The sequence below is a fragment of the Schistocerca nitens genome, chromosome 1 (genome assembly GCF_023898315.1).
Source record: "Schistocerca nitens isolate TAMUIC-IGC-003100 chromosome 1, iqSchNite1.1, whole genome shotgun sequence".
Lineage (NCBI taxonomy): Eukaryota > Metazoa > Arthropoda > Insecta > Orthoptera > Acrididae > Schistocerca > Schistocerca nitens.
Genome location: NC_064614.1, coordinates 371,908,043 through 371,931,769, shown reverse-complemented (window position 1 = coordinate 371,931,769; position 23,727 = coordinate 371,908,043). Strand labels below are relative to the sequence as shown.

The 23,727-nt window shown below is 39.4% G+C and overlaps 1 protein-coding gene across 2 annotated transcripts in view; it reads right to left on the bottom strand.

Moving 5' to 3' along the window:
- Positions 1-21,729, bottom strand: part of LOC126248931 (E3 ubiquitin-protein ligase RNF103-like) — a 139,119-nt gene extending 117,390 nt beyond the window's left edge. The window contains exons 1-2 of one of the 2 annotated variants that reach the window (XM_049950438.1): positions 21,640-21,729; positions 21,221-21,517 (exon numbers count right to left, since the gene is read on the bottom strand). In XM_049950438.1, the coding sequence (XP_049806395.1) occupies positions 21,221-21,455 (235 nt within the window). In that variant the 5' untranslated portion in view covers positions 21,456-21,517; positions 21,640-21,729. Of the gene's footprint in view, positions 1-21,220; positions 21,608-21,639 lie in introns of those variants that run through there. The other variant, XM_049950448.1, reaches the window with a different exon arrangement.
- Between the last annotated feature and the right edge of the window lie 1,998 nt (positions 21,730-23,727).

The window sequence follows — 23,727 nt, the reverse complement described above, 5'->3', positions numbered from 1 at the left end:
AAGTTTGTTTATTTTTTCTTTCAAAGCAGGAATTTTCTATAAAATATATTGACACTAATGTTTTGTAAAATAGCCAACAAACAATAACTGAAAGGGAATATGTAGTATGAAAGTTACTTGGGCAAAAGCAGGGGAGATAAAAAAATTGTGGGTTCAACGAACCCCCCCCCCCCCCCTTAGGCGTCCTAGGGTTAACTCGGAAGTTTTAATTAATGAAGATGTTGGCCTTGAAACCCTACTTGCTATGATGATCCAGTCTCTGCTCTAAATGTGTGAATAGCCAGAATACAAACCCATCAACAAAAATATTAAATTAGACCTTTAGTTCAAGTACTTTTTTCTGGAGTCTCTAAAGCACAAATTTATTATGACCTCACTGAAAAAAGTAACAGTTTTAGAAACCATCACCTGTGCGAAACTCAGTTCAGCCTTTTCTCAAATGATATTCTGTGAACTATAGATGAGGGACACTGGGCATATTACATAATCCTAGGTCTCTGAGAGCATTTGAAATGGTGCCCCACTGCAGATGTTAATGAAGGTACAAGTAAGTGTACAGAATTGGTTCTCAGAAATATGAGGGACTTTAAGTCTTCTTTGGTATTAGAACCTGGTAAACTATCCTAAATGGCCAGTGCCCATCAGTGACACTGGCATCGTCAGGATTGCCCTAAGGATGTGCTATTATTCTCAATACACGTAAATGATCTGACAGAAGGTGAAAAGTAATGTGTTGCTATTTGCTGATGATGCTAAGTGTACAGGAAGGCGCCATCATAGTGTGACTGTAAGAGGGTACAAGATGACAGTCAAAATTTCTAATTGTTTTGATGAATGGCAGCTAACTCTAAATGTACAAAAATGCAAGTTAATCAAATTGTTGTGTAGTTTATAGTCCTAAGACTGGTTTGCTACAGCTGCCTGTGGTACTCTACCCTGTGCAAGCCTCTTCATCTCCGAAAAACTACTGCAACCTATATCCTTCTGAATCTGCTTACTGAACTCATCTCATAGTCTCCCTCTACAATTTTTACCCCAAACACTCCAGTACTACATTCGTGACTTCTTGACATCTCAGAATGTGTCTGATCAACCAATACGTTCTCCTAGTCAGGTCATGCCACAAAGTTCCTTTCTTCCCCATTCTTCTCAATAATTCCTCATTAGTTACTTGATCTAACCATCTAATCTTCAGCTTTATTCCATAGCACCACATTTCAAGAACTTCCACCTCTTTGTATCGGAACTGTTTACATCCACGTTTCACTTCCATACATAGCTACACTCCATACAAATACTTTCAGAAAAGACTTCCTGTCACTTAAATCTTCCTGTCACTTAAATCTATATTCAATGTTAATAAATTTCTCTTCTTCAGAAACACTTCCCCCACCATTGCCAACCTACATTTTAGATCCTCTGTATTTCAGCGATCATAATTATTTTGCTGCACAAACAGCGAAACCCATACACTGATTAAAGTGTCTCCTTCCCTAATCCAACCTCTCAGCATCACCCAATTTAAACCGACTTCTTGCCATTATCCTTGTTCTGCTTTTGTTGATATTCATCTTATTCAATGCACTGTTCACCTGCTCTTCCAAGTCCTTTGCTGTCTGTGACAGAATTGTATTCCAGTCAACATTGTCAAAAGCTTTCTCTAAATCTACAAAAGCTATAAAAGTAAATTTGCCTATCCCTAACCTATCTTCTAAGAGAAGTCACAGGGTCAGTACTGTCCCGCGTATTCCTGCATTTCTCCAGAATCCAAACTGATCTTCTCCAACGTCAGCTTCTAAAAGGTTTTCCATTCTTCTGAAAGGAATTTGTGTTTGTATTTTGCAACTGTGGCTTATTAAACTGATAACTTCACACTTGTCGGCACCTGCTTCCTTTGGAATTGAGATTATTACATTCTCCTTCAAGTCTAAGGTATTCTCCTATCTCATATACCCTGCACACTACATGGAAGAGTTTTGGCATGGCTGTCTCTCTCCCAAGGCTTTCAGTAGTTCTGACAGAATTTCTTTTACTGCCGGGTCTTGTTTTGGCAGGTCTTTCAGTGCTTTGTCAGCTCCTTGCACAGTATCATATTCCAGATGAGTAGGAAGAACAATCCCTTACTGTTCAAATACAGCACTAATAGCGTGCCACTTGGCACAGTCAGGTCTATTAAATATTTAATGTAATGTTACAAAGCGATGTGAAATGGAACAAATATGTCAGGATTGTAGTGCAGGGAGTGGGGGGGTGGGGGGGGCGGAGTACCGGATAGTTAACTTCGAGAGTTTTAGAAAAATGTGGTTCATTTGTACAGGAGACTGCATTTAGAACAGCAGTGTAATCCGGTCTTTAATACTACTTGAGTCTTTGGGATCCCCACTAGCGTTCGTTAAAAGAAGACATCAAAGCAATTTAGCAGCAGGCTGCTAGATTTGTTGCCGATAGGTTTGATCAACAAGCAAGTGCTACACAGATGTTTTGAGAACACAAATGGGAATCTCCGGAGGGAAAGCGACATTCTTTTTTGACAAATGCTGTTGAGATGTAGATATAGGGGTAGAAATTTTAGAGAACCAGCATTTGAAGCTGACTGCACAATGGGCCTACTGCCCTCAAAATGCATTGCATGTCAGTACCACAAACTTTCCGTTGCTCTGTTAGTGACTGGAACAGGAAAAGAAATGACCAGCAGAAGTGGTACAATGTACCCCCTGCCATGCACCGTATGGTGGCTTGCAGTGTGTGTATGTAGATGCAACACATAGAAAACTACAGGGCAGTTTGTCTACTGTTTGAGATCTCAAAAACTATTGAATCAATCGTGAAAGATAAAACTAATCAGCTACCCCTTAAATAAATAAAACCTTAACAAAGTGCAGCACTGTAGTAAAAGTACAATATCAGCCAATATAGAGTTCACAAAAGTGGTACTTTAAGCTCTTCACAAGGATGACTGTGTTACAGGAATATACTTGGATTTGTCCAACACTTTTTACATTGTTTATGATAAAATACCACTAAACAAATAAGATAGTAACAGGAATACAAAACTAGAGGTCTCAGTTTTATCTGGAAAACAGGGTGCTAAAGATGGAGATAGTCCACCCTTCTGCTGATGATAAACTAACAATAAAACAAGTGTTCAACAAGAAACATATGAACACTGATGTTCCTCAGGGTAAAATATTAGGTCAAATTCTGTTCTTAACATATATCCATGACTTTCCTAGCAGTATAACACACAGAGAAAAAGTTCTCTTGTGCTACAACAGAGTTAGCAGTAAAGAAGAGATAAACTAAAACATCTTGACTGATGCGGCAATTTTACTACATGAATAGTGAAAATGTAGTAAGTGGGGTGTTTTTCCTTCCATCATTTTGTGAAATTGTGGCTTATTCATCTCATGATGTACATTTGCAGCCCATTTGGTTTGCTTACAGGCAACATGCCATAAATTTATAATAAAGTTATAATGATTTTTACAGTGATAAACAATAACACTAAAATAAATAACAACACTATATGCTACTTTCATCTCTCCATGTCGGTGCAGTTGGTATTATTTGCATTCCAAACACAAAACTGCTCAATTTGTTTTCTAGGTACTCAATGTGCGTCTGCCAGCTCAAATTTTTATCCAGATTTAATCATAAGAATTTGACTGAATCAACTTCTTTTATATTTATTTCGAATTGCATCATGCGAGTCTTAGTATGTTTATATTCAACCCACTTAGCTGAAACCAAGGGCGATGTACTTTAGGACAATATTATGGAAATGGAAGAGGATGTAGATGAAGATGAAATGGGAGATACGATACTGCGTGAAGAGTTTGACAGAGCACTGAAAGACCTGAGTCGACACAAGGCCCCCGGAGTAGACAACATTCCATTGGAACTACTGACGGCCTTGGGAGAGCCAGTTCTGACAAAACTCTACCATCTGGTGAGCAAGATGTATGAAACAGGCGAAATACCCTCAGACTTCAAGAAGAATATAATAATTCCAATCCCAAAGAAAGCAGGTGTTGACAGATGTGAGAATTACCGAACAATCAGTTTAATGAGCCACAGCTGCAAAATACTAACACGAATTCTTTACAGACGAATGGAAAAACTAGTAGAAGCCGACCTCGGGGAAGATCAGTTTGGATTCCGTAGAAATACTGGAACACGTGAGGCAATACTGACCTTACGACTTATCTTCGAAGAAAGATTAAGGAAAGGCAAACCTACGTTTCTAGCATTTGTAGACTTAGAGAAAGCTTTTGACAATGTTGACTGGAATACTCTCTTTCAAATTCTAAAGGTGGCAGGGGTAAAATACAGGGAGCGAAAGGCTATTTACAATTTGTACAGAAACCAGATGGCAGTTATAAGAGTCGAGGGACATGAAAGGGAAGCAGTGGTTGGGAAGGGAGTAAGACAGGGTTGTAGCCTCTCCCCGATGTTATTCAATCTGTATATTGAGCAAGCAGTAAAGGAAGCAAAAGAAAAATTCGGAGTAGGTATTAAAATCCATGGAGAAGAAATAAAAACTTTGAGGTTCGCCGATGACATTGTAATTCTGTCAGAGACAGCAAAGGACTTGGAAGAGCAGTTCAACGGAATGGATGGTGTCTTGAAGGGAGGATATAAGATGAACATCAACAAAAGCAAAACGAGGATAATGGAATGTAGTCGAATTAAGTCGGGTGATGTCGAGGGTATTAGATTAGGAAATGATACACTTAAAGTAGTAAAGGAGTTTTGCTATTTGGGGAGCAAAATAACTGATGATGGTCGAAGTAGAGAGGATATAAAATGTAGACTGGCAATGGCAAGGAAAGCGTTTCTGAAGAAGAGAAATTTGTTAACATCGAGTATAGATTTAAGTGTCAGGAAGTCATTTCTGAAAGTATTTGTATGGAGTGTAGCCATGTATGGAAGTGAAACATGGACGATAAATAGTTTGGACAAGAAGAGAATAGAAGCTTTCGAAATGTGGTGCTACAGAAGAATGCTGAAGATTAGATGGGTAGATCACATAACTAATGAGGAGGTACTGAATAGGATTGGGGAGAAGAGGAGTTTGTGGCACAACTTGACCGGAAGAAGGGATCGGTTGGTAGGACATGTTCTGAGGCATCAAGGGATCACCAATTTAGTATTGGAGGGCAGCGTGGAGGGTAAAAATCGTAGGGGGAGACCAAGAGATGAATACACTAAGCAGATTCAGAAGGATGTAGGTTGCAGTAGGTACTGGGAGATGAAGAAGCTTGCACAGGATAGAGTAGCATGGAGAGCTGCATCAAACCAGTCTCAGGACTGAAGACCACAACAACAACAGCTGAAACCACATTTCTAAGGTACTGAGGGTACCAATCAGATTTGGAAACTCTTTCTGAATCCTGATTTTCAATTAAGACAGAAGTATCACCTGCAAACAGAAATGACAGAGAGCTAATATTTAATAGTAAGTCATTAACATAGAAGAGAAAGGTCTGGGACTAATATGAAGCTGTGTGGAACATCCTGAGAATTTTTGTTTTCCTGTCATAAAAATAATTTTCCCCATTTAAAGAGATGCTAACTCTTTGCTTTCCATTTGGTGAGTAGGATGTAAACTGCCCCTAAGGCCGTGGTTTTCATGTTTGTAAATAAGCAATGTGAGCAGTATGAGGTCACAGGAAACTCCTACCACTTTGCTGCTCCCACCTTGATGTACTTATTTCTTAATGAAACTGTTTACTGCATCCATGGAGGTTTTCCCTTGCTGTGGGAGGTGTTTGGGAGAAAAAGTGTCATAAATGTTTGAAATTATGTGTAAAGTTTTTTGTTGCAAGTCACTAAACACTCTCATTCTCAATCACTGGATTAATGTAGTCTGTATATTTGTGTGCAGTGAGTTATGCTGGCTCAAGACTTACACGCTGTTTCTAACTGTAATAGTTGTCTTTGTGTTAAAACTTGACCATAAGATTGTGCCTCTTGGTGAGTAGATTGATACATTATTTTAAAATTTTAAATTCAGTCAATAATTATAAGAAACATTGAAAATCAAATTTTTGTTACCTCTGGAAGCTGTTTAACAGAAAACTTGCAAGTGGGACAGGGTACCAGAGACCAGGTTAACTGGTCACATCTTCAATGTGTGGAAGCCTATGTCTTCTGGTGACATATTATTCCTACGTACAATCAGTTCTTAGCTATTGAGTTCTTTTTTGAGTTCTTTTACGGGGATCAAAAGCACAAAGGACATATATATACTTCAAAGAAGAATGTCCTGCCAGCATAACGTACAGAAACAGCTGTGTGTGTGTGTGTGTGTGTGTGTGTGTGTGTCTGCGTGCTCTTGTTATACTTTAGCTTGACAAAGGATTTATTCCAAAAGCTAACTTAAGTTTTCCTTCTCATTTGTTTGTACTTTTAGACGATTCAACAGTTCCGCTGTCTCATGAGTAATCTCCTTTATCTATAATTTACTTTTATTTATTTTATTTTACATTCTGTTAGAACTTTCTTAACTATATTTATATAAAAACTATACATCGTTATTATATCTCGAGAGTTCATCTACTAAACTAATGTATCAGGAAAACTTCAGTAAGTTTTCACCAATAATTCTGTATGTAATCATGGAGCAAGAGCCAGTTTGGCTCCATTAAATTTTGTTAGATTGATTTTGTTGAATTAAATGGTAAATTTACCAGTGAAAAATGAGCAAAGAAACATGTAACGGTATTTTCAGTCAAGTATTAAAACCGCATAGGCCTCAAATTGTCCAAGGAGATGAAAAAGATTACTAAAATATATCAACTTAAAAAAGCAATTTAAACATACACTATCAGATCAAAACAATCCAAACAAATATAAGCAATGCAGATCTGACCACTAGATGTTGCAAGAGGCAGACCCACCATTATAAAAGGAGGCAGAGAGTATTGTGCTGTCAATTGAAACACATTAACAGAAGAAAGAGTTGGTCAGGGGGGCTCAGTGATGTTGAACCTGGAGTAGTCATTGGATTTCTCCTGAGTAACAAACCCATCATGAGTATTTCAAACTGTCCTAAAGCTGGTTATATCAACTGTAGGTGATGTGACTGAAGTACAAACATGAAGAAACATCCACAACTAAACCAAGACCAGTTAGACCTCATGTACTGATGGACAGGGACTACTGAGTATTGCGGAGGACAAAACCACATGAAATCAGCAGAAGGAATCATTCGTGAGTTCCAAAATGCAACCAGCAGTCCAGGTAGTACAATGACTGTGTGTTAACATGAAGTCGTGTGAAGAGTGATGCCATTGGACAGTGGATGACTGGAAACATGTGATTCGGCGTGATGAATTTTAGGGCAATGCTCTTAGCACATTGACAAGGTGATTGACTCACTCTTGTCTTTTGCAAGTGCTCTGTCAGTCACACACACACACACACACATACACACACACACATATTCACATACGCAAAAATTTTAATGGAAGGGTCTGGATTTGGCAAATGCCCCAAGAATGTTACCTGCTGTTATGTGGTAGTGCCAAATGTGAAGTACGGACGAGGTGTTAAGAGTATTGGGGTGTTTTTCATGGTTAGAGTGTGGTCCCCATTTGCACTTAAGAAAATGCTAAATGCAGGAGGATACGAACATATTTTACAGCATTGCATACTGAGTACAGTAAAGGAACAGTTATGAGGCAATGACTGACTGTATCAACATGACACTGCGCACTGTCACAAAGAAGCATCTCTGAGGCAATGGTTTGTGGACAATACAAATGTACTGGCCTGTCCAGAGTCCCACCCTTAACTTTGTAGAACACCTTTGGGATACGTTAGAATGTCACTCCAGACCCCAGTGTTACAAAGTCAGTATCTTCTTTGGTTTCAGCTCTTAAGAAAGAATGGGCTGCCATTCCTCCCTAGATGCCTAACCGAAAGTGTTCCCAGCAGAGTTCAAGCCAGCATAAGGGTGAAGGGTAGATACACCCCATATTACAAGGTGTACAACTTTACTTCTGCCATTCCCCCCCCCCCCCCCCCCAACATTTGAGGCTTCAATGAAACAAATTAGTTATTCATGATCATTCAAAGTATTTCCCATTGCTGGCCACTACTTTCTCCCATCGTACAAATCCCGAGACAAAAAAAATTGTTCATCTTTTGAAGCGATCCATGAATCGATCCAATTTGTGACTTCTTCATGAGATTGGAAGTGCTGGTCAGCTAGGCCATGTGCCATTGATATAAACAGATGATAGTCAGAGGGAGCAATGTCTGGAGAATATGGCAGGTCAGGTATGACTTCCCATTTTAACTTTTCCAAGTACGTTTTGACCTCTTTTGCAACATGGGATCGAACATTGTTGTGCTGCAAAATCACTTTATCATACCTCTTGCTGTATTGCAGCCATTTGCCTTTCAATGCTCTGCTCAAATACATTAATTGTGTTCGATAACGAGCACGTGTGAATGTTTTGCTTGGTTTTAACACCTCATAGTATATGACGCTGAGCTGGTCCCACCAAATGCAGAACATGATCTTGGAGCCGTAAATATTCAGTTTGGCCGTCGATGTGGAAGCACGGCTGGGATATCCTCATGATTTTTTGCATTTAGGGTTATCGTAACGAACCCATTTTTCGCCCCCGGTCACAATGCGATGCAGAAATCCCTTCCGTTTTTGCCTCTGAAGCAACTGTTCACAAACACACAAATGCTGTTCAACGTCTCTTGGTTTCTGCTCACACAGCACCCAAGTTCCTTCTTTCTGAATTATGCCCATAGGCTTGAGACATTTTGAAATGGCTTGCTGTGTCACTCCCACTAATCATGCCGATTGTTCTTGAGTTTGACAGGAGTTTCCACTCAGCAATGTCTCCAATTCTGCATCTTCGAAAACATTCTCTCCTCCACCACTATGCCGGTCTACAATGCTAAAATCACCATTCTTGAAGCGCTGAAACCACTCACAACACGTTCTTTCACTAATAGTGTCCTTACCATACGTACTTGAGAGCATTTGATGAGACTCAGCCGCTGTTTTCTTCATATTGAAACAAAACAGTAACACCTCCCGCAAATGACGAGAATTACGCTTGTAAACTGAGATTTTCAATCAAGAACAACTTTATGATGCAGACACAAATCGACTAATGTTAGAATGAGGTTATGTTGACCGAGGTCCAAGCTAACTGCTTGATGTTTGCGATATATTTCTTTCAACCGATAGTTACCATTATCGCCACCTTTCGCCAAATGGCGGAAGTGAAGTTGTACGCCTTGTAATTAATGCCATACCGTAGGTGCAACCACAATGGAGGGGTATCTGTTGGGAGGCCAGACAAACATTTGGTTCCTGAAGAGGGGCAGCAGCCTTTTTAGTTGTTGCAGGGGCAACAGTCTGGATGATTGACTGATCTGGCCTTGTAACACTAACCAAGGTGTGTGTGTGTGTGTGTGTGTGTGTGTGTGTGTGTGTGTGTGTGTGTGTGTGTGTGTGTGTTTGAGGTTTACGGGCACTAAACAGCGTAGTCATCAGCGCCCAAACGCATAAAAACAGGAACAGATGCAGTGAAGGGACTAAGACGGACAGCAAACTAGGAGAACAGCTAAAAGACATAGACCTGACACAGTTCGACATCCTCACAGACAGAAGCAAAACAAGAGGAGAAGAAACACACTAAAAAAGGAAACACAAGGAAAAGAGAACAGAAACCGAAGGGAAACAAGGAGGTAGTCGTGTCTGGCGGACCTCTTACCTAAAACCCGGGTGAACCAGTCACCCAGCAGCACATTAAAACCCTCTCCCTAAAATCCGAGGCAACAAATTGGAAAGGACACAAAACCGTAAGACCTTAACCACAGTCGTTGCGTCGTCTTGCAAAATAGAGGGCAAATCCGGTGGCAAAGAAACCACCACCCTCTGGTCAGAGAATAAAAGACAGTCAAGTAAAATGTGGCGGACAGTAATCTGGACGCCACAAGCACTGCAGATTGGGGGGTCCTCCCGCCGGAGTAAAAAACCATGCGTTAAGGGACTGTGCCCGATGTGGAGGCGAGTGAGGAGAACCTCATCCCGCTTGCATGACTGGTAGGACGTATGCCATGGCCGCATGGTGGCCTTGACCAGACGCAGCTTATTTTCACCGACTGCCAGCCACTCCTCTTCCCATTGACGTATAACACGAAAACGCAGGAAGGAGGTAACAGCATGGAGGGGGACGGCACAGTCAACAACGTGAGGGAGGGAACATGCATCTTTGGCAGCCAAATCCGCCATTTTGTTTCCCCTAATACCCACATGCCCCGGCACCCAGCAGAAAGAAACCTCCTTTCCCTGCAGTTGCAGGTGGAGTAGGGCATCATGGATGTTCTGGACGAGCGTATCCGCTGGGTATAAGTGTTTCATGGTCTCAAGGGCACTCAGGGAGTCAGAACAGATGAGGAACTTAAGACTGGGAACACACCTCATCTGCTCCAACGCCCGCAAGATCGCAAACAATTCAGCATCAAAGATGGTAAACGCCGCAGGAAGCCGTAACTTGACGACGCGATCAGGGAAAACAACAGCAGAACCAACAGAGTCCCCCTGTTTAGAGCCATCCGTAAATACTGGTACATGGTCGGGTTGCTGGTGTAAAATATCGGAAAATAAGGAGGTAAAAACAAACGCAGGAGTGCAGCTCCTCCGGTACTCCGACAAGTCAAAAAGGACGCTGGGCCTCTGGAGCAACCAGGGAGGCAGACGAGTAAAACCTTGTCGTTGGGGGGCCACACGCTCCACACCAAGGGACGCAAGCAAATGCTTGGCACGAATCCCAAATGGTCTCGTTGCCCTGGGACGACTGGAAAAGAGACGTTCCATAGGCGGTCGGGCAACGGTAGGGTACGCAGAGGAGGTAGGACAGGCAAGGAATTGACACACCCATCGCACCATGAGGAGTTTCCGCCGGATGGCGAGCGGCGGTTCCCCTGCCTCAGCACACAGGCTGGGGATGGGACTGATACGGAAGGCACCAGTGGCCAGCCTGATACTCTCATGGTGTACTGCGTCAAGAATCTTCAGACACGAAGTCCTTGCTGACCCATACACGGTGCAACCGTAGTCAAGACGCGATCGGACGAAAGCCCAATAAAATTGCAGCAGACGCGCCCGATCTGCTCCCCAGGACCGATGGCTCAGACACTTCAAAATATTCAGTGCCTTCAGGGCCCGCACCTTGAGGTCTTTAAGGTGAGGCAACCACGACAACTTGGAATCAAAAGTGAGGCCCAGGAACCTCACAGTGTCTCTAAAAGGAAGAATGGTGTCCCTCAGGTGCAATTCAGGGGAGGTAAAAAGACGTCGAGAACGATTAAAATGAACACACACACATTTGTCTGCAGAAAAGGTAAAACCCGTCTTCGCAGTCCATGCCTCTAATCGCTTTATCGTAAGCTGCAACTGCCGACTAGCAGTGATAAGACTAGAGGAAGAACAGAAAACAGCAAAATCGTCCACAAACAAGGAGCATTGGGCAGGACTCCGGATAGTGGACACGATACTGTTAATGGCGACGGCAAAGAGGGTGACACTTAAAACGCTTCCCTGAGGAACACCATTCTCCTGCACGTACAAATCAGAAAGCACAGTACCAACCCGATATCGAAAGAGGCAGTGGGAAAGAAAGGACCGAATGAAGATGGGGAGACGGCCACGAAAGCCCCACTGATGGAGTTGATTGAGGATAAGGCGGCGCCAAGTAGTGTCATACGCCTTATTAATATCAAAGAATACACCTAGACAATGCTGGTTACGTAGGAAGGCATGCTGGATGGCCACATCAAGCAGGGTTAAGTTGTCTATAGTTGAACAACATCTCCGAAAGCCACACTGAGAGGGGCTAAAGAGCTGCCTGGTCTCGAGCAGCCAAACCAGGCGACGGTTGACCATGTGTCCCAACACTAACCAAAACAGCCTTGCTGTGCTGGTACTGTGAACGGCTGAAAGCAAGGGAAAACTGTAGACATAATCTTTCCAAAATGCATGCAGCTTTTTCTGTATGGTTAAATGATGGTGGCATCCTCTTGGGTACAATATTCTGGAAGTAAAATAGGTACCCATTCGGATCTCAGGGCGGGGACTACTCAGGACATCGTTATCAGGAGAAAGAAAACTGGCGTTCTAACGATCAGAGCATGGAATGTCAGATGCCTTAATTAAGCAGGTAGGTTAGAAAATTTAAAAAGGGAAATGGATAGATTAAAGTTAGATATAGTGGGAATTAGTGAAGTTCGGTGGCAGGAGAAACAGGACTTCTGGCCAGGTGAATACAGGGTTATAAATACAAAATCAAATACGGGTAATGCAGGAGTAGGTATAATGAATAAAAAAATAGGAGTGCGGGTAAGCTACTACAAACAGCATAGTGAACGCATTATTGTGGCCAAGATAGACACGAGGCCCACGCCTACCACAGAAGTACAAGTTTATATGCCAACTAGCTCCACAGATGACGAAGAGATTGATGAAATGTATGACGAGATAAAAGAAATTATTCAGATAGTGAAGGGAGATGAAAATTTAATAGTCATGGGTGACTGGAATTCGGTAGTAGGAAAAGGAAGAGAAGGAAACGTAGTAGGTGAATATGGAATGGGGGTAAGAAATGAAAGAGGAAGCCGCCTGGTAGAATTTTGCACAGAGCATAACTTAATCATAGCTAACACTTGGTTCAAGAATCATAAAAGAAGGTTCTATACATGGAAGAACCCTGGAGATACTCAAAGATATCAGATAGATTATATAATGGCAAGACAGATATTTAGGAACCAGGTTTTAAATTGTAAGACATTTCCAGGGGCAGATGTAGACTGACCACAATCTACTGGTTATGAACTGTAGATTAATACTGAAGAAACTGCAAAAAGGTGGGAAATTAAGGAGATGGAATCTGGATAAACTGACAGAACCAGAGGATGTGGAGTGTTTCAGGGAGAGCATTAGGGAACGATTGAGAGGAATGGGGGAAAGAAATACAGTAGAAGAAGAATGGGTAGCTTTGAGGGATGGAATAGTGAAGGCAGCAGAGGATCGAGTAGGTAAAAAGACGAGGGCTAATAGAAATCCTTGGGTAACAGAAGGTATGTTGAATTTAATTGAAGAAAGGAGGAAATATAAAAATGCAGTACATGAAGCAGGCAAAAAGGAATACAAAAGTCTCAAAAATGAGATCAACAGGAAGTACAAAGTGGCTAAGCAGTGATGGCTAGAGGAAAGATTTAAGGATGTAGAAGCGCATATCACTAGGGGTAAGATAGATACTGCCTACAGGAAAATTAAAGAGACCTTTGGAGAAAAGAGAATCACTTGTATGAATATCAAGAGCTCAGATGGAAACCCAATTCTAAGCAAAGCAGAGAAAGCAGAAAGGTGGAAGGAGTACATAGAGGGTCTGTACAAGGGTGATGTACTTGAGGACAATATTATGGAAATGGAAGAGGATGTAGATGAAGATGAAATGGGGGATAAGGTACTGCGTGAAGAGTTTGACAGAGCACTGAAAGACTTAAGCTGAAACAAGGCCCCAGGAGTAGACAACATTCCATTAGAACAACTGATAGCCTTGGGAGACCCAGCCCTGACAATACTATACCATCTGGTGAGCAAGATGTGTAAGACAAGCGAAATACCCTCAGACTTCAAGAAGAATATAATAATCCCAATCCCAAAGAAAGCAGGTGTTGACAGATGTGAAAATTACCGAACTACCAGTTGAATAAGCCACGGCTGCAAAATACTAACGTGAATTCTTTACAGACAAATGGAAAAACTGGCAGAAGCCGACCACAGGGAGATCAGTTTGGATTTCGTAGAAATATTGGAACATGTGAGGCAATACTGACCTAATACTTATCTTAGAAGATAGATTAAGGAAAGACAAACCAACGTGTCTAGCATTTGACAGTGTTGACTGGAATACTCTCTTTCAAATTCTAAAGGTGGGAGGGGTAAAATACAGGGAGTGAAAGGCTATTTACAATTTGTACAGAAACCAAATGGCAGTTACAAGAGTCAAGGGGTATGAAAGGGAAGCAGTGGTTGGGAAGGGAGTGAGACAGGGTTGTAGCCTCTCCCCGATGTTATTCAATCTTTATATTGAGCAAGCAGTAAAGGAAACAAAAGAAAAATATGGAGTAGGAATTAAAATCCATGGAGAAGAAATAAAAACCTTGAGGTTCACCGATGACTTTGTAATTCTTTCAGAGACAGCAAAGGACTTGGAAGAGCAGTTCAACGGAATGGACAGTGTCTTGAAAGGAGGATATAAGATGAACATCAACAAAAGCAAAACGAGGGTAATGGAATGTAGTCCAATTAAGATAAGTGATCCTGAGGGAATTGGATTAGGAAATGAGACACTTAAAGTAGTAAAGGAGTTTTGCTATTTGGGGAGCAAAATAAGTGATGATGGTCGAAGTAGAGAGGATATAAAATGTAGACTGGCAATGGCAAGGAAAGCGTTTCTGAAGAAGAAAAATTTGTTAACACTGAGTATAGATTTAAGTGTCAGGAAGTCGTTTCTGAAAGTATTTGTATAGAGTGTGGCCATGTATGGAAGTGAAACGTGGACGATAAATAGTTTGGGCAAGAAGAGAATAAAAGCTTTTGAAATGTGGTGCTACAGAAGAATGCTGAAGATTAGATGGGTAGATCACATAACTAATGAGGAGGTACTGAATAGAACTAGGGAGAAGAGAAATTTGTGGCACACCCTGACTAGAAGAAGGGATTGGTTGGCAGGACATGTTCTGAGGCATCAAGGGATCACCAATTTAATATTGGGGGGCAGCGTGGAGGGTAAAAATCGTAGGGGGAGACCAAGAGATGAATACACTAAGAAGATTCAGAAGGATGTAGGTTGCAGTAGGTACTGGGAAATGAAGAAGCTTGCACAGGATAGAGTAGCATGGAGAGCTGCATCAAACCAGTCTCTGGACTGAAGACCACAACACAACAACAACAACAACAACAACAACAACAACAACAACTCTCCGGATACTTTTAATCAGTGTACTTCATAAGTAATGTATACTACACAATTAGAGACCACACAGTGAACTCAAGAGTAGGATTTAAGAAAGGAGACAACTATAACAACCTGTCATATTACACGAGCATGATGCAATTTTATTTGAAAAGAAAAAAGAAAAGATGACAAAAAGAAAGAAAGAAAGAAAAAAAAAGTGCATCTAAGACTTACAGGGTACAATGTTAATGTCATGTCATTCTTCTGAGTTCAATCACTAATCATGGCAGGATGATGACTCCATTTTACAGATGGACTTGAGAGAGGTCGTGGAGATATAGCTGGAGTACCTATAGTAGCATAATAATGGTCCTGGAATCAGTTTTCTGGGCAGTCTGAAGGAAGAGTGGGGGCCATACTAGAATGTTTGAGGCCACTAGTGGGTGTCCATAATATAGTGTGCAATGATGGTGTAAAGATGTATGAAGAAACAGTGAAGAACTATTTTTTACATTATAAATCATCTCATGAAAACTGTGTATGGACTAAAGCACTACGTACAATAGTGAACAATAGACAGAGTGTGCAGTTGCTACAACAAAGATTTAATGTAAATGAGGATAGAGTTTGCCCAAAATTATTTCAGACAAATGCTGGAATGGTACCTTCAGCAAGGCCATGGGGACCACATGTCCTATCCTCGTACAAACATCCTAATATGTTCTAAGATGCTGTATGTTTGAACTATTTATTTTCATTGTAATCAGATGATTGCTGGATGAATGAATAAAGAAATAAGTTTTTTTTTTCTGGGAGATAGGTGGGAGGGATAGCAGAGAGTGTTTTTGCTCTCTGAAAAAAAGTGTTCTTCTAAAATCTCAGTTATAGTCATTCAGGCCTCTCATTGACTCAATGCCTCTCCTACTCTGTGAATAAGGACTTATTCCCTCATGCAGTTATTTCTATCCTATCATTAGAGTTCCCACTGACTGGAAAAAAAACTGAAAGCTGTCCTGTATCTTATCCTTTCATCACAGTGAAATAAGCACCAAATGGAAATTTAAGACAAAGTTTTGGTTTAATAAAAGAAAGGAGAAAAAAATTCATAAAGGGAAACTGTCAGCACATCTAAAGCAAGAGAACTGGAAAACTTTGTACATACAAAAGAATATTTTATTTATTTATTTATTTGTTGTTAATTTTCATTCCCATTGCCTCCATAATTGCCCAATTATGACGACAAATTTCTATGCAAATAGATTTTTATTCTCATTATTTTTATTTATTTACAAGTAATGTTCCATAGGACCAAACTGAGGAGCAAATCTCCAAGGTCATGGAACATGTCAGTACATTAAATTACAACATAAAAGTAATAAAAGCTATGTTTTTGAACCTGAAAAAAGTCAAACCATAAGTTTAAGTAAACGCAATCAACAATACAAAAAGAATCAGCTTAATTTTTCAAGGAACTCCTCGACAGAATAGAAGGAGTGATCCATGAGGAAACTCCTCAGTTTCAATTTGAAAGTGCGTGGATTACTGCTAAGACTTTTTAATTCGAATGGTAGCTTATTGAAAATGGATGTAGCAGTATACTGCACACCTTTCTGCACAAGAGTTAAGGAAGTCCAATCCAAATGCAGGTTTTGATTTCTGCCGAGTATTAACCGAGTGAAAGCTGCTTATTCTTGGGAATAAGTTAATAATGTTACTAAGAAATGACAGTCAGTAATATATATATTGAGAGACCAATGTCAAAATACCAAGACTCATGAACAGGGGTCGACAAGAGGTTCGTGAACTTGCACCACTTATTGCCCGAACCACCTGTTTCTGAGCCAAAAATATCCTTTTATAATGGGAAGAGTTGCCCCAAAATATAACAACATATGACATAAATGAAAGAAAATAAGCAAAGTAAACTGATTTTCATGTCAATCAATCACTCACTCCAGATACCATTGGAGTAGTATAAATGGGAGCATTAAGTCTTTGAACATGATCCTGAGCGTGGGTTTTCCTCAACAGTTTACTATCTATCTGAACACCCAGAAATTTGAACTGTTCAGTTTCACTAATCATATGCCCATTCTATTAAATTAAAACGTCAGGTTTTGTTGAATTGTGTGTTAGAAACTGTAAAAACTGAGTCTTACTATAATTTAGCATTAGTTTATTTTCTACAAGCCATGAACCGCACTATTTGAAACCGAGCCAATGTTGCACACAACATCCTTTAGAACCAAGCTAGTGTCATCAGCAAACAGGAATATTTTAGAGTTACCCATAATACTAGAGGGCATATCATTTATACAAATGAGGAACAGGAGTGGCCCCAACACTGATCTCCCCCCCCCCCCCCCCCCCCCACTTGACAGGACCCCACTCAGACCCCACATCACAGCCGTTATCAAATTGTGAATAATGACCTTTTGCTGCCTGTTGCTAAAGTAAAAGGTGAACCAACTGTGTGAGCTACTCCGCGTATTCCATAATGGACCAATTTCTGGAGCGATATTTTGTGATCAACACAAATCAAAAAATATGCCCAGCGTTCAAAAACCTTTGTTTAACCCATCCAGTACCTCAAACAGAAAAGAGAATATAGCATTTTCAGTTGTTGAACAACTTCTAAAGCCGAACTGTACATTAGACAGCAAATAGTGTGATATAAAATGATCAATTATCCTTACATATACAGTCTTTTCAATAACTTTAGCAAACTATGATGGCATAGAAATAAGTCTAAAATTATCTACATTATCCCTTTCTCCCTTTTTATAAAGCGGCTTTACTACTCAGTACTTTAGTCAATCAGTAAACTGGCCATCCCTACAGAAAAAAAAATACAAATATGGCTAAATACAGGGCTAAGATGTGCATCACAGTACTTTAATATTCTGCTAAGCACTCCATCATATCCATGAGAGTCCTTAGTCTTCTGTGGTTTACATTATTTATTGTTTTCCATGAATCCCTTGGAGAGGAGTGTCTGGGATGTGGAAAGAGTCAAAGCTCCCTCCTCCCTCCCCCTCTTGTCTGTGTCTCAGAGGAGTACTTCAGACATTAATCTTGCAAAGACATTTACCAAGAAAGTTATATGATCACCTGTAGAAACTAAATTTTTATTTAATTCGCCAGCAATGCTCAAAAAATTATTGTTAAATACAGTACATATATCTGACTTATCAGTAACAGAAATATTTTTACTATGACCTGACTTTATATCACTGACCTTGTGCTGCTGACCAGAAACTTCCTTCACAACTGACCATATGGTTTCAATTTTATCCTGTGAATTAGCTATTCTATTTGCATTTTTAAGCATCTTACAGTACTGTTTGTAATGGGTCACTGTAGCTAGATTGTAACTACTTCCAACATTTTGATAAAATTCCCACTTTGTTCTACATGATATCCTTATCCCACAAGTCAGCCACCCGGGCTGCCTATTACTGCTAGTACCCCATCTAGAACGTTGTAATGGAAAGCAACTCTCAAAGAACATGAGAAATGTGTTAAGGAAAGCATTAGGCCTATATTTATCATCTATGTTATCGGCACTATAAACATCCTGCCACTCTTGTTCCTTGACAAGGTTTAAAAAACTCTATTGCAGTTGGATTAAGTTTCCTACATAGTTTGCAATTGAATGTTGCATTTGTTAGAGTACAAAAGTCTTTAACTGTTAAAATTTGTGCATCATGGTCTGAAAGGCCATCCATCCTTTTATTAACAGAATGCTCATCTAGTAATGAAGAATGAATAAAAATATTGTCTATGGCTGTGCTACTGCTCCTCATACTACATAGATCTTTATTCTTACTACCTACATCTACATTATGCCCACATTCTGGAAACTACAGTGAAGTGAATGGCAGAGAGATATCTACAACATGTAAATAACCGTCAAGTCTGTATTTGCAGTGAGAGTGATGTCGGAAGTAGGCAATACAAATATAAAAAAAACTTAACAAGTCTGTGTGGCCGATCTCCGCAGTAAGCATATAAATACTTGTTTTGCTAGCAGCAGGAAAAGGCAGTTTGATTTGCAGAACAAGTATAAAAAAACTTGCATATGTTGCTTACTTTCATTCTATTATGTCACATGGAATAATATTCCGGGGTGGACCGTCAAACCGAGCACAAGTTTTAAGCGTGCAAAAGTGTATAATAACATTCATTTGCGGTGTTAATTCAAGAACATTACGTAGAAACCTGTTCAGGGAACTTGATATCCTAACCACTGCTTCTCAGAATATTTATTCCTTAATGAATAAGAACAATCTACATGGAGACCTAAAATCACATATCTTGGTCCAAAAACGGGTCCAATATTCGGAAACGGACATTTTCAATAAATTACCAGCAACCATTAAGAACTTGGTTTCAGATAAAGCACAGTTTAAACAGAATTTAAAAGACTTTTTGGTAGGCAACTCCTTCTACTCTATAGATGAATATCTTAACAGGGACTGCTAGACCAGTTTAAGTTAAAGTGTCAAATTTCAGTTTTGACAGCACTTGGTCACAACAGTCAACATTAAGTATGTTTTGTATGACAAACTTATTAAAAGTGTGTAACTATATTTCATTTTGACAGTGTATTAATTCTGTAAATATTAGCAGCTTCAGTTTCCTGTTATATATTGACTTATTATGACAATCTCCAGACTAATGATCAGTGCAGTACGGATTATATTCAAATGTTGTATGCTTATTTTATACTTTCTAACTTGTTCCACACCCACAAGAATCATCTCATTTTTTGGTCTATGGAACGAAAACTGAATCTTATTTAATCTGATCTCATTATAAAGGAGTATCAGTAAAGTCAGGTAAATATTAAGCAATGAGTAGTGGATAAGTAACAATCATTTAGTATAACAGGAAGCAGTAATTGCTACTCCCTCTCCCAAACTAGTGCTTTTCTAAATGATGTTACTATCTTACTTTTAGCCTGTGTAATCACTAATAGTACACCACAATTAGTTTTAGTACCTGTCTGTCATTGTAAATACGTAAGCTGATTTTATCCACACACCTGACAATTACTCATAATTATGGGATTTACAGAATATGACAATTCAATGACTGAAAGGTGACTGAGTAAGTGTTAAATCTAATGATCCCTATCGAAGAACCGACGAAGAAATTTGTAGTTATTTGTAGCTTCCCCTTGGAAATGAGAACATTAAAAAATCGAGTATTTACTCATGAAAACGGTGGAAGGAAGTGACTGCAAGTGTATAGCACAGACACTGACCCGTCATTATCCAAATATTACTTGGATATCCTACAGGAAAACAAAAATAGAATGGAGAAATATTTCTTTGAATTACGCAGCTCCAAAATACAGAACTGGTGAGCCAACCACTGTGTAACTATTTTCAGTTTCGCATTAGGAAAAGGGGGAGAATTGTCTTACAGTGGTAGGAAGTCCCCTACTGGTATATGAAAATCTTACCATTGCAAGTCATCCTTGGGGAGTCTTGAAGTGTCAAAATTTTAAAACTGCAAGATTGATACAAGATGCACATAGCAAACTGCTCTCTGCCTAGGGCATTTAGAACTGGGATTCGTATTTAATCATTATTTAAACAACAGTAAACAGTCTCCTCCCAGTAAAATCGTTTCCATCTTTATCAAAACATCCTCTTCACCTTTTCTACGCTCACCTCATTATCCTCTCGGGTCACTTGCACATTTTCAATATTTTCCTTTCACTTCCTCCTCTCCCCTACCCTTCCTCCCTCCCAACATCCTGATACATACTACTTCAAAATAACGCCCAACTAACAAGTTATACTTTCACTATAAAAAACACTGCTTTCTATTTTCATTACTTGGTCTTTGTTAAACTGTGCGTCTTGTAAGACATTGAATATTGTATACATTAATGTAGTTATTCGGTTTCTCTTCTGCAATAGGAATAAATCCAAGAATAAAGCAACAAATTCATAGTCCCTCGTGTAATTACGATGCAGTTCGTGACTTGTCACCACGAAGATTTCAGAATACAATAAACATAAAGTAAAAAGGCTGATTATCAATGAGAATCACTTTTAATTCTTCTTACCCAGAAACGATGTACAACGCCCACATTCTTCGTTACAATAATATTTCACTACATGTTCGTGTAAAGACAGTACAAGAAGCCCCTAAATATTGATGGATGTAATGTGAGTGGGGCAATCAGAAAAAGTCATAATACTTACCTGAAGCATCTACCAGCTCCACCAACTCCTTTTTCTCCACATATCCTGTGTAACTAACGCCTCTGTTGTCTAATAACTGTTTCAGCTGTCTGACGCTCAACAACAGTGGATCAACAACTTGTGTCGACGAAATTCCATGTTGAAACCATGATGCAAAATCAATTAAGCGAGATATAATGAAAACCAAAAGTAAATAAACACCAAGAACTATAAACTGTACCCAAAATGAACGCATACTATGCACCTCTGAACTTGTAAATATTGGTATTTAGCGATCAGTCGACACTTCCATACCACCTGTAAGAACAGAAATATTAATTAAAATCCAAACTCGTGGTAAATAATTACGTTGAAAACAGTCAATATAACAGCGCGCATTCACTGCGGATACGTCAATAGAAGATAATGACAAGATTCACCTGACATATAACAACACGATTTCACTTTCGTTTATTTCTGACAACTCTGACCTGCTTGTTGGTGGTTTAATCAGGTCACGTGACGGCCTTTGGTGGGCGGTATATTCAAGATCGCAAATAAGGAAGTCAAATGTGTTGTATACGTTTCATATCACTGACATAATACATTTATCACAATAATCGTTGAAAAGAAGCATTTTATAGAACATTAAAAAAGCAGTAGAAAAATTGTATATTTCATTTTACAGCAAAATTAGCAAACAAGAATTATTAAGTTTATCGTAGCAATTCTTGTCCTCGCATACACAAACGTCAATAATTTGCACACGTTTACTCCACTGAACCCTTTGGTTTTCATCTTTTTATGTTCAGTATTATCTGTGTTGAATGTATAGTTCCAAATTCAAATGATACCAGCCGTAAATGAATATTTTCGCGAATTATGAAATTGTTCTTTTCCTTCTTTTCTTCAGACCCACAATTCATAACTGAGACTTTTTGATAGAAATGTGATACTTTTTATTTCGTAATGTTGTATGACACAGGGATAGCTTGTAAGTGGCTACTTTATATATCTTTCTTGGAGGTTTCTCAGGGGTATTCCATTCTTTATAGCAACCTGTACTGAAGTTTGTAAATGCAGAAGAGACAGTCTCAAAAATTAACCTAAATATTAAGAGTAGAATAAAAAATTTAAGAGACGCAGATTCTTTTCAGTATTATTTTGATATGTTTCTGGGTTATTTTTTGATTCATTTTGATGTGATCTGGAAACGAACTGTGACTATATGTCTGAGTTCCCTATACGGGAATATGATATACTTCCTTGCAATGAAGATGAAGGCAATACTTTTGGACACTCAGTATTTATATCTTGAGCAGCTATAATAAATAGTGAAAGACAATTGTGATCATAATGGTAAAACATAAAATTTTATCCTTGTCTGAGTAAATGACTATGTGTGTGCATACACAGCACGCACACAGATATAAACCACCAATTCAAGGCTGGTCAAGTACTGCATATTAGGAAATTTTTGCAAAATCTCATCTAAATTTTCAGGTCAGTCTACTTCCCGTTTGACAATCTTGTTTAAAATTTGTGCATCTATCACCACTTGCACACCTCCATCTTTCTTATTTAAAATAATGAGAAGACTATCATATTCACTGTTATCTCTTTCAATTACACTCCATTCAACCATTTTATCTATTTCTGGCTCCCAGATTTGTCTGAAAATACATCCCAGTTTCTCTCTAATATGTTGAACACCCTAACACTCGAATGCCTCACAAATCTTGATATTACATGCTCTGACCAGTTGGCCAAGTAGGGACCTACTATGAGGCCCCTTTAAAACTCTGTCAGGTGCTGATAAGGCCGTCTCACATGAATCTGCTGATCTCTCTATTCTTCACAGTGATCACTTAGCTTCTGATAGCATTCACACTGCTTATATATCCTACCAGACCCAGTAGCAACATATTAAATGCAAACAACACTAACTTATTATCGTTGTCATTTTACCTGCACAGAGACTTGCAATACTAATCATTTACATATCTACCAGTGGGGTGTACCTGTATAAAGTTACATTGACATTCTGGCTGCTTCACTTTTTTTTAAATTTTATTTTATTTATTTACAGGTGGAGAGAGTATGCATCTTTCATTGATTTTTACCTGGCCCACTGTCCCTCAGTTTTCATACAAAATTGTCTTTTACTTCTTTAGATTTCTCTCTTTTACAATGTTACTAAATTGCTTTTCTCTTTTTGTAACTTTCCAAACCTTCCTTAGACTAACAGACAGCTCCCTGATGGTAAGATTGTGATTTAAGCAGGTATCTGCTCCTGGGCAACTTTCTGCATTCCTCAAGCTGTTTTTATATCTGTGTTGGTTTGATAAATAATTTTGCAGCATTTATCATTCAGTTTGATTTCTAGGTGTACTTCTTTCTCGTATGGTGCTCAAATATATTTCCTACCATGATACTTATGGTGACCAGAAGCAGACAAAAGTGAGAACGACACAGAAACCAGTGGAGACTGGTCGACTAGTCAAGAGCATCGACAGTGAGCAGCCAGA